Source organism: Ovis aries, chromosome 15, assembly GCF_016772045.2.
Source record: "Ovis aries strain OAR_USU_Benz2616 breed Rambouillet chromosome 15, ARS-UI_Ramb_v3.0, whole genome shotgun sequence".
Lineage (NCBI taxonomy): Eukaryota > Metazoa > Chordata > Mammalia > Artiodactyla > Bovidae > Ovis > Ovis aries.
Genome location: NC_056068.1, coordinates 25,438,628 through 25,450,654, shown reverse-complemented (window position 1 = coordinate 25,450,654; position 12,027 = coordinate 25,438,628). Strand labels below are relative to the sequence as shown.

General features: G+C 46.3%; 1 protein-coding gene across 6 annotated transcripts in view; it reads left to right on the top strand.

The window, feature by feature from the left end:
- Window positions 1–9,543, top strand: part of CADM1 (cell adhesion molecule 1) — a 358,479-nt gene extending 348,936 nt beyond the window's left edge. For all 6 annotated transcript variants that reach the window (XM_060399309.1, XM_012095485.4, XM_012095484.4 and 3 more), the window contains 2 exons: window positions 4,361–4,492; window positions 6,516–9,543. In XM_060399309.1, the coding sequence (XP_060255292.1) occupies window positions 4,361–4,492; window positions 6,516–6,634 (251 nt within the window). In that variant the 3' untranslated portion in view covers window positions 6,635–9,543. The remainder of the gene's footprint in view (window positions 1–4,360; window positions 4,493–6,515) is intronic.
- Window positions 9,544–12,027: the final 2,484 nt, after the last annotated feature.

The following is a 12,027-nucleotide window of genomic DNA, read 5'->3' as shown; positions in this document are numbered from 1 at the left end:
CCCAGCAGCTACATAGTGCCCCTGAAAATCTGGCTCACGGAAGGATGAGGCCTGAGTTACCTGAAGTCCCATGAGAAGTGATTGATGAGGAACTCTCAGCAGAAGTGAACCCTTAACACCCGTACTAAGTGAGAGGGACAATCGTGTCTCTTTAAGATAGGAAAACACTCCCTTCTAAACCAAGAGCTGTCCACTGCCTGAGGATCAGTGCTCTAATGCACTTTAATGCTTCACTAGTGCTTTAATGCCCACATACTTTTTTTAATAAGTAATTTTTTAATTTTTAATTGGAGGATAATTGCTCTACAGTGTTGTCTTGGTTTCCTGCCGTCTAACAATGTGAATCAGCCATAAATGTACATATATTTCCCTCCCTCTTGAGCCTCCCTCTCACCCACTCCCCACCCCTCCAGATCATCACAGCACCGGGTTGAGCTTCCTGTGCTATGGAGCAGTTTACCAGCGCTAGCTATATTATACACTAGGTAATGTGGAAGCTAGGGCTTCCCTGGTGGCTCAGCGATCCACCTGCCAGTGCACGAGATATGCGCTCAGTCCCTGAGTCGGGAAGACCCCTTGGAGGAGGAAACAGTAACCCCCTCCAGGATTCTTGCCTGGGAAATCCCATGGACAGAGGAGCCTGACAGACTCCAGTCTACGGGGTCACAAAGAGTCAGACATGACTTAGCGACTGAACAACAACAGTGTAGAAGCTGAGGGCGGCTGTAGAATCTGTAAGTTGCCTTCTCTGCCTGATGCGAAAAGCGAGCCTGAAATCTGAAGAGGATGTTCCCCAGGGAAGTTGATGGGACTCTAGGGAAAGGCTCTGAACCCTGCCCGGAGCAGGATGTGTGGGTGATGGTGAAAGGCAGGGGCATTTCCACAGTTTTCTCTGTGAGGTAATTGCTCAAGGAACAGTTATGAGCAGGACAAGGAAGGTCACTTGGCCAGTGGACCTTGTGGGAACCAATGCTCCTATTGGTTGGCGACACTGTTCTGGGCTCCAGTTTGCACTCTAGTCCCGAAGCTTGGTTCCTGTCTGTATAGCATCCTGTGTAACTGCTTAGGGCTGTGAGCAAGGCACCAGCCCACAGCATCCAGGGGTAGGGAACCAGCCTTCACCTGGGCCCCCCACCCAAAAAGTGAAAGTTGCTCAGTCACGTTTGACTGTTTGCGATCCCATGAACTATAACCTGCCACGCTCCTCTGTCCATGGAATTCTCCAGGCCAGAATACTGGAGTGGGTAGCCTATCCCTTCTCCAGTGAATCTTCCTGACCCAGGAATGGAAGCAGGGTCTCCTGCATTGCAGGTAGATTCTTTACTAACGGAGCTACCACCTTGGACCAACCAACAACACTAGAAAAACTCCCCACTCAGTCCACACGTGGACACACAAAAAGGAATGAGACAAGTCTGGAGACAGCACCACTCTTCACAGAGGATGCCAGCCCACACCAGACGCTGGAGGACAGCCAGTACTGTATCAGGGCCCCCCGCAGTAAACCCCAGGGCAGGCCAGGGATGGAAAGAGGTGGGGCAGAGCTGCAGCCCACTCTGTTCCCTATACATTCAACACCACTTCCTTCTGTGTCCGTCCACAATAATTGAAGGCAGGAGAGATGTCTCAGTGATTAAGAGGTGGTAGTAAACTTCCTGATCAAAGTGAGTATCAGAATGTAGCTGGAGAGATTACCCTTATAAATAAGTATCTATAAAATATGTATGTCCCTGAGGATGGGAAAGATAACTAGAACCCAGGTATTTAATGTGGGCACAGGGCAAGGAGAAATGAGCCTCTTCAGCTCTGAGTTCCTGGAAAGCAAAGGTCAAATGAATGAGTTTTGGCTGGAGAAATTAATCCCGCAGATACATACCCTATGATGTTGGTGGATTGGTTTTCTCTTATCAGAGCTTCCCCCTCCTTCATCTCTCCTCTCCCTCCCCACTTCTCTCTCTCTCTGGCTTTCTTCCCCTAGGTCTAGGATGGTCCTGCGCCTCGGCATGGAGGGGGCAGTCTTGGAACAGAGAGCACAAGAGTGCTTCCCCCAGGGGGTTACGTCTAGAATGGGCAGCTTCTCTCTGCTCCATCTTCCTGGGACTGGACCTCTTTTCACTTTTCACCTCTTGAACCCAGCTTTCCCCGCTGCTCAGTAACTGGAATCACTTTGTTTTTCTTACCCCATTCTAAGACACAGGGAGTTAGTTGAAAGAGCCTCATCTTTCAATAGGTCTGAAGCTCATGGCCATTGGAGAGGAGTTAATTCTCATTCCCACAAGAGCCCCTATTTTGACAGCTCCCTAAGGGAAGCGCAGCTTTCTGGCTTATCCATGACTTTGGTCTCCCTGTGAGCAATTTTGAACCTGTGCAGCTGGGGTGAGAGTCTCTGGTGTGTAAAGCATTACCCTCCAGCAGATACCGCGTGTCATGGTGCATCCTCCTGGGAGCTCACCCCTTCAACAAGCCCTGTTGTCTTAAAAGAAGGAAAGAAAAAAAAGTTTCCGTAGCTGAGTTCTGCCTTGTTGAAATGACTTTCAAGACACGGAGGCTGCCGCTTCTGCAATAGGCAGCACTTTGGGATGCAAGGGGAGACTCCTCTCTGCCACATTTCAAGGCGAGCTTATTAGATGTGTGGCTGGAGGGGCCCGTGCGTCACGGAGCGGGCTAATTGGCTGCAGTGCACTCTGCCTCCAACCCATCTCCATTCTCCAATTAAACTCCCATCATCCTGTTGTCCTGGGCGACCCGCTGCTGCCTCTGATTCCATCCACATTTCTGTTTGGGTTTGGAGTGGGGATGCTTTTTTTTTCTTCGGTCGTCCTTCGAATGGTAACTTAATGAAACACTTTAAATACTCCATTTTTAAATTTAAACTCTTTTAATTAAAACACTTTTCATGGAACCCTCAGTCACGAGTTATTTCCCCACATCCTTCAGTACTTAATCTCAGAGCAGAATTGGAAATATCGATAGAAAGTGTAAATCATGCCCTCCTGCTGAAAGCGTTGTATCAGGTTTCGGCTCAAAAGAGCACCATTACCTTTAGCTGTCACGGATCTGTACACTTGATCGATAAACTTCAAATATTATTAGAGGTGGAGGCTTCAGAGATTTGCTCTGTTCTTTGGAGAGAGACAGAGATAAATCTTTCTTAAAAATTGACTCGAATTTGCACTCTCCGTCTTCCTGGTGAAATGCATTTCTCTTAGGCGTCCAGCAACTGCTACGGGGACAGATTTATAGGCCATGTGCTTCTTGTACTGAAAGATTTAAATGGTAAATCCTTCACATATGACTTCACAAATCATGTAAAGTTAAAAGATTTTTACCATTTCTGTTGCTGCTGTGCTTAAATTGTAAGGTACAGCTAGTAAATCATTTTAATGGAGGTGTCGTACTTGACTCAATAAAAAAAAAAAGACAATGGTTTAGCTTCCACTCGAAAATGTTAATGTATTAATCAACGGGAGAATAATTGTTTTTTACTACATTATAAATCTCGGGTGCCATTAGAATTTCAGCAAGGGGTGATGTAGCCACATTCCTAAATTAAAATTGTTTACACTGCCATACATCCATTCTGCATCGCCATAGCTCATGCGGGGTTCGTTTTGGAGTTGCTCCCCAGCCAAACATGTCGTTCCTCAGTCGCAGGAAGACATCCCCAGGGAGTGATGCTTATAAAGGAAAATTAATTGCATCGTGGAGTGTTAAATAAATAAAAGAAAAATCGTCTGTGGCAATGGACAATTATTCCTTGCTGTCTTTTTTTGAAATAGGTTTTTAGGTTTTTAGACAGAGGCTTACTCCCTCATACATCCTAAATGTAGCAGGCATGTCACTTGTCTCTAGTCCCCTAATCCTTGTTTTATCTCTAGGCAGCTGGGGCTTTTGAGCTCCTTGCTTTTCCCATGCAAATGCCTAGTAGGTAATAAGTTGCGGGGCATCTCTAGAAAGATGCTCCAGCCGCCCTTCCACAGCTCCTGTAACTGCCTGAAGGTGCCTTTCTGAACTCCCTTAAATAGTTAGGTCAGCCTCCTGCATAGGATCTGCAACTGGTTGCAGAGAGGGTGAACGCCAAGACCAGGCCAGGACTGGACAGACTATTTCTTCTCTCTCTGCTCCCTAAGCGTGTTCACGCGTGTTAGCATCCGAAGCCGCTTAGAATGAAATTGCCTTGAGGGGAGAACAGGTCAATTCAGCACTGGACAGGTCCCCTCGGTGGCACTCGATCCATCTCGACTATCCTGACTCCTCCATTAAGAAAGAAGGTGACCTCTGATCCTGGAGGCAGCGTCTCCAGGGTTTCTGGTGTCTCCCAATAGACTCTACATCCCTATTCCTCTTCTGATCTCAACAGATTCTCGAGCAGGTGAAGAAGGCGCGATCAGGGCGGTGGATCACGCCGTGATTGGCGGCGTCGTGGCCGTGGTGGTGTTTGCCATGCTGTGTTTGCTCATCATTCTGGGGCGCTATTTTGCCAGACATAAAGGTAAGCCAGGGGGCCTCCTGCAAGCTTGGGCAGCCAGGAGGCCTCGTGTCACCATGACCCCTGCCTTTGTGGGACTTGGCAAGCTTGTCCTTGAATAGGCAGTTTGGTTTCTGGGGCCACACAGCCTCTTTGATTCTTGGAACTGGGAAAGAAAAAAACAAAAATCTTAGCAGCCGCTGATTAGGAAGGACTCTGAGAGTTGATGAGTAGCACTCCTTGATTTGGATTTTTCTCTAAATAAAAAGCTTTATAGGTTTGTTATTCTACAACCCATCATCGGGGAAAGAGTAACAAGTCTAAGGGGCTGATGTGTGAGGTGTGGCATGAACCCCAAAATGATAAACAGGGAAAAAGCACCCCCGTGACCTTCTGCTTTGCGGGAAACATGTGGGCTAGCCCTGTGCCCCAGCCCCCAACGCTGGATAAGCTGGTCACAGCGGCTGGAATACTTCCTTGGTTTGATGTGCCTTAAAAGCCACATAAATATGTATTTTTTAAATTATCAGTGCAATTGATTTAAATTGCCATTAATCATCACACTTATCAACCGTGCAGTCTGGATGGGCAATCATCTTTGCGAGCGCTCCTCCTCTCTACCCCACGCTGCTCTAAGCCTCTTCTCCCTCTCGGTAATTTATTCTTCCTTTTCTTTTTTGGCCCTGGTCTTTCTCGGGTATTTTTCTCAAGTGCTGTGCAGTGGGCTTCCAGGCCTTTCCTGTAGTATAAACTCGAGGTGCTGGGAGACTGCCAGATGGTAGACCTTGGGTTCAGGGTGGGTCCTCTGAGCACAGCAGTGGAGGTCCAAGGTGCTTGACAGTCACCTTTAGAATCCAAAGTGCCCATCTTGAGTGTAAAACAGTTCGTGGCCCTCCGTACTGGGGGCCCTTCTGTCCATGCCCATGCTCTCTATACACTCTGCCCACTCCCAAGAGGCAGTCTGTCTGGCAGAGAACTCCCAGCCTCTTGGTGTTAAGCTTGATAGAGCCAGGAAGGTCAGGTGAGAAAGCAGGGCTGAAGTCTGCCCAATACTGCGAGTTTCTGGGAGGAGGGTGTGCTCTGCAGAGGAAAGAGGGACATGGGAGGACCATCCGACTGCCTGCCTTCTCGGATTTGTCACTCTGAAAACGTGAAAGTTCAACAGCCTTTTCTTACTTAAGAATCTTTGCAAGCACGATACCTAACGGGAGGAGGGTGATTATGGGCAGTGCCAGCTCTACCTATATTTCATACAGAGGTGCAACCCTTGTCTTTCTCCACGTAAACCGTTGGGACTTGCTGATAAAGAATGTCACCAACTCTGTGAATGTTCTGTCTATTGTCATTATAAAGTGGCTGTGCCAATTAGCAAATCCATGAATCTGGGTCCCAGCTAGAGTGACGTCAGAAGCAAGAATCACTTGTTTCTTAAGGCAGATCCCATGCCTTGCTTCCAGCTGATACATCAGATTATTTCTCGATCTGGAACCCCACTCTGCAATGGGCAGCAGAAGAAAAATCAAACCTACTTGTGCAGGTTCAAGCACATGCTCACTAATGGACAGGCGCCAGTGCTTCCTGAAGACAGGAGGCGAGGGTTCAGTAAACGATGTGAGATGACGGTAGAAAATCAGCAGGGCCCTAATTCATTTATTGGCTAATTGCTCTTCCTTGCTTTGGTCTTTAACCATGTACGTGCACATATCTGGCCATTGGTCCTGGGCGTTTACTGTCAGCAGCTCTCCAGCTTCCTGCATTTTTAGCTCCCACTCACGTCTTCTTCTGCTGACATCCTCTGGTCATAATCACGGCTCTAATGTCTCATTTGCTGAATTATATCGCAGCGGTTCAGTTGGAGTGGTGCCTTTGGAACCCCCGGATCCCCATTTGTCTCACCCACCTCGCTCTCTTCTTCCGATTGTTTTTTCCCCTCTGCTGCCTGCACACCACTTCGGCTGATGATGGCCATAAAGCAAGTTGCCATCTCTGTACCACTTTACACAGCGGCCATCAGACAGTCACGGTGCTTTACCCCTTCATCTTTCAGGTACATACTTCACTCATGAAGCCAAAGGAGCCGATGACGCAGCAGACGCAGACACAGCTATAATCAATGCAGAAGGAGGACAGAACAACTCTGAAGAAAAGAAAGAGTACTTCATCTAGATCAGCCCTTTTGTTTCAATGAGGTGTCCAACTGGCCCTATTTAGATGATAAAGAGACAGTGATATTGGAACTTGCGAGAAATTCGTGTGCTTTTTTATGAATGGGTGGAAAGGTGTGAGACTGGGAAGGCTTGGGATTTGCTGTGTAAAAAAAAAAAAATTGAAAAGAAATGTTCTTTGAAAAGTACGCTCTGCTGTTTGACACCTCTTTTTCTGATTGTTTGGTTTTTCAATTTTTATTTCTTCCTACCAAGTCAAACTTGGACGCTTGGATTTAGTTTGGATAGATTGCAGAAAATTCTGTGCCTTGTTTTTCGTTTGTTGGTTGCGTTCCTTCTTTTCTTTTCCCTCCCTCCTTTGTGTGAATTTATTTTTCCCAAAAAATTTCTGGATTTTTTTTTTTCCCCAAAAAAATCTCCCGTTTTGGAATTTGCCTGCTGGGATTCCTTAGAACCTTTTGACCCTCCTTATTTTGTTATTGTTGTTCCTTTCCTTTGTTTATTTTTGAAGCTTTCTGTTCAAAATTCAGTTTCATAAAAGGAGAACCAGCACAGTTTAGATTTCATAGTTCAGAATTTAGTGTATCCATAATGCATTCTTCTCTGTTGTCGTAAAGATTTGGGTGAACAAACCATGAGAACTCTTTGCTGCTGCCCATGTTTCGAATACTTTAGAGCAGTGAAGACTAGAAACTTAGACTGTGATCCAGAAACTGTTCTGTTTGCTGTGGAACTACATTACTGTACAGGGTTATCTGCAAGTGAGGTGTGTCATAATGAGATTGAAACTGTCTTTAATTCTGTATCTGTAGACGGCTCAGTATAGATAATACCCCATGCTGTCCAGAAAGGTTTGGGGCAGAAAGGGCTCCTCCTTTTTCAGTGCCCTAAACAGACCTGACAGGTGAGGTCTGTTCCTTTTATATAAGTGGACGAATTTGAGTTGCCACAGGAGGGGAAGTAGGGAGGGGGGAAAGATAGTTCTGCTCTGGTTATTTCTGTTCCAAACGATTCCATCCACCTTTCCCAATCGGCCTTACTTCTCACTAATTTGTAGGAAAAAGCAAGCCCATGTGGTGTGTGAATGACTGAATGAGACAGGTTTTTTATTTTTTTCTTTTTCTTTTTTTTTTTTTTCCTTTGTGCTTAGTTAGGAAGGCAGTGGGATGTGGCCTGCATGTACTGTATATTACAGATATTTGTCATGCTGGGATTTCCAACTCGAATCCGTGTGAAACTTTCATTCCTTACGATTTGGCTTGACAAAGGCAGGAGGTACAAAAGAAGGGTCCGTATTGTTCTCAGACCGGCCCGCCGTCCATCTCAGTTCTCGAAAGGTCAGAGCAGAGGTGGAAAAACAGCATGTAGGGGTTTTTCAGTTACTTAATCAAAACTCGGATGTGAGTGTTTTTATCTTTTTACCTTTCATACACTAGCCTTGGCCTCTTTCCTCAGCCTTAAGAACCATCTGCCAAAAAATTACTGATCCTCGCATGATGGCAGCCATAGTGCATACCTACTAAAATAAGTTACCTTGAACATATCTTAGATGGGGAGCCTTGGGAAAAGGAAGCGGAGTCCAGTTACCATTGACATTTTTTTAAAGAAATGGGATTTTCATTGAAACGTCTAGGAAATCTAGAAGTAGTCCTAACGGACGAAAACTAACTCTTACCATATGCTTTGGTAAGGCTCCAGACTCCAGAATACAGTCCCTATGGAAAGATGGCATCAAAAAAAAAAAAAAAAAAGATAGATCTATATATATATAAATATATATTATATAACATTTTCAGTGAGTAATTTTGGATTTTGCAAGGTGCATTTTTACTATTGTTACATTATGTGGAAAACTTACGCTGATTTATTTAAGGGGAAAAAGTGTCAACTCTTTGTTATTTGAAAGCGTGTTTATTTTTGTCTTTATTTTAACCTTTGATAGAACCATTGCAATATGGGGGCCTTTTGGGAACGGACTGGTATGTAAAAGAAAATCCATATCGAGCAGCATTTTGTTTTCCCCTCTCCTATCCCTAGGCACTTAACCAAGACAAAAAGCCACAATGAACATCCCTTTTTCAATGAATTTTATAATGTGCAGCTCTATTCCGAGCCCTTAGCACCCATTCCGACCATAGTATAATCGTATCAAAGGGTGAGAACCATTTAGCATGTCGTTGAAAGGTTTTTTTCAGCTGTTCTTTTTAGGGAAAAAAAAACAAAAACAACAACAAAAAAATAAGAAAAAAAAAAACCCTCCCATCGCTCATCGAATTGGCATCTCATCTTCGGGGACCGCCCGTCTTTCTGTTTCGACACGTGTACAGTAGTGCAGTGCCCCGACGTGACTCTATGGCTTAAAATGTCGACATGTCTCAGGTTCATGTGTTTTGATTGGTGTTTTCCGTCTCAGGTAGATTGCAAAGTGTAGGCCCCACGCATTGGAAAAGTAATAATAATAATAATAATAATAAAACAAAGCAAAAACAGGAAATTATGGATTTTAGTTGTATATTGGTTTATGTATTTTTTTCTTAAGTATACAGTGCACTGTTTGAAATGTATTGTTGAGTATTACTTTGTACAGGTTGATCACTTTTTTTAGAGTGAAGAAAGAACAAACTTGTTTTTTGTGTTTTTTAAAGGAATATAAAATAATGAAGGATGTATAATTGATGCCAAATAAGCTTGTTCTTTAGTCACACCGACGTCTGACTTTTCCCTTTAGGCCAGTTCTGTTTTTAAGGTGTACATGAACGATGTGACGGTGTAAGAAATTCCATATCCATATGTTCCATTCGCATTTTGTATTGGTTCATGTATACCATTTTTACAAAAAAAAAAGAAAAAAAAATAAGTACTATAAAATATCTGTCTTCTTAATAAAAAAAGATTAATGTTACAAAGTGATCCTTTCATCTCATTATGGACTTCTTACGGACGCCTCAGCCTGGGAGAAGATGGGTCCCTGGTCCAACGTCCACCTTAGGACCGCGCTCAGGGCCGGAAACACGGGCAGTAGATGCTCGGAGGCGCTGTTGGCCGGGCTTCTTGGAACCGCCTTCTTTTCCTCTGCTCATCCTTCCTGTTCTCGTTCTCTCCTCCCCTCTTAGCGGCCAGGTGGGCCAGGTGTCTGGCATCACGCGGGACCCAGTGATTTGTGCAGGCACGCCGGCTGCAGTGGCAGGCCAGCGGGGAACGGCCCGTCCGGTGGACCCGTCTCCTGCCCCCACTCCCCCGTTTCCACCCACCACCCCACCCACTCCCCTGTGTTGGCTGCTCCACCTGTCTCTTCCTTTGGGATTTCGTGTCTTCACAATCATCCTTCCTTCTTCATTTCCAGTACTCTCTCCTTTAACAAAAAGACAAGGTCTGCAGAGGACGAGCCTGGCTGCCTGCGGGAGACCGTTCTCACTTGCTGTCTAGGCTGCCGGGGCCTCCAGGCCGGGTGGACCACCTGATTCGGTCTGTCACTTTCCCCATTGCCTTCCAGGCCCAGGCGACCGCACTATATGGTGACTGATCTCTCAAATGCTCAGATCACACGTGAGCGGCCCCAGACGGCCCTTTCCCACCGCTCACCCAGCTGTGGCTGAGTCCGTCCCCTTTTTCTCTCTTCAGGCAGGTGACGGGGAGAGCTCGGCAGTGGGAGAAAAGGTAAGCTCCAGAAAATCCAAATGAGGCTGTGGGCCTCATTTCAGCCTCTCCCATCCCGGCCTGGCCTCTCACCTGTCTCTGTAAAAATCAGCAAATCAGACACGTGGTTATGGAGCTCCTGCTGCACGTTCAGCCTTGTGAGAAACACAGGGAAGCATAAGGTTGTCCCTGCAGACTAACCGGGGCATCAGTGACAGCCACAGGAAAACATGAAATGGTCCCCAGCCATGGGGGAGGTATCCCAAGTATAAGGAGCCCAGAGAGTGCCAGGGGGATTTCTTGGAGAAGGAAAATCAGAGGAGGCTAGAGACTCAAGACAGTGTCCTAGAGGAGCTGGGACTCCAGCTGGACCTTTAAGGAAAGTTTAGTGAAAAGAGAAGTGAGTCCAAGGTACAGACAGCATTAAGCCCAGCCAGTCTGCTGATTCGCACGGGAAGAATAAAGCAAAATCAAGGCAGGCACGGAGGGTGGGATCAGTCTTGTGGGTGTTCTCAAAGTCCAGACAAGAGTTAAGATTCCAGAGGCCTGTCCTAGCCTCTGCCCCAGGGCAGGGAGCAGTGGGGAGCACTATCATCAGACTCTAAAAAGACCTGTAGTGACAGCCTAGAGATCAAGGGAGACGGGAGAGATCTAAGAGACGGCGTTGGTCCCTATCCCCACCTCATCATTTGTTAGCTGTGAAGCCTTGGGCGAGTTTCCCCACCTACCTGGCCTTGTTTTCCTGCTCTGTAAGGGAGGGGTCACCATGTTAAGAGAGAGAAGTCAGATTGGCTGGAAGGGCTTAGCGAATAATATGCCAGATGTGGTTACATGTTCGTCATAATACAGGATAGATGCAGATGGTGATTAAAGGTAGAGGGTTACCCAAGGATACCAAGATGCGGTTAGGGCTCAAGTGGAGGGAGCTATCTGGGCTCCTGTGCAGGTGGACACGCCATGCCCTTGTGAAGCTGGTCTTAGGACATCCAAGGATCCCCTTGTCCCCACCACACACTAGTGTGGTTATTCCAGGCCACATGCCATATGGAATGTTTTAGAGTCCCACACCCACTCCCCTTGTCTGTCACATGAGACTCCAGATGCAGCTGTGACCTGCAGAGAAGGGGGACCCAAGAAAGACCTTAACTGAACTGAAGCAAATGTGAGGTGGTGATTGAGTTCCAGGGGGTAGGCAAAGAAGCGTGGTTGCCCGCAGCAACCCATGTCAGCAGGAGCTTGATAAGTGGCCTGGTCCGTCCTTTGGTGTAGGAATAAAACGGTCCTCAGTTCCTCCAGAGAGTTTTCACAAATGTTTTGGCCAGCTTGTGTTCTCCAAATACATCAACTGGAACCCCCAGGTGCCATGTGGGTGTTAATTGGCGTAATCTTTCACTCTCCTCTGTCTACTTGCAATGTAATTCTTGCACTGCTGTGGACTTAAGTCCATGGAAAAATGTTCCTTTGATTCTGCCATCCAGAGCCTTTAAACAACCAGGCAGTCGCCGTGCTACAGGTGGAAGGACCCTGCTAAAACAAAGGCATTTTGGTTTTATTATAAAATCATGCCTACTTAAGACCTTTTTTACACTCACACCCTTTTCTCAGGATACCAAGTACATGGCCCTTAGTCATGAAGAACTGGCAGCCAAATTCGGGGTGAAATTTGTGGCCACAGCCGCACATATATAGTTGGGAAACATTTCCAGAATGAAGCACTTAGACGTCCTGACACACTGTACAAGCGAAGGGAAAGCGACT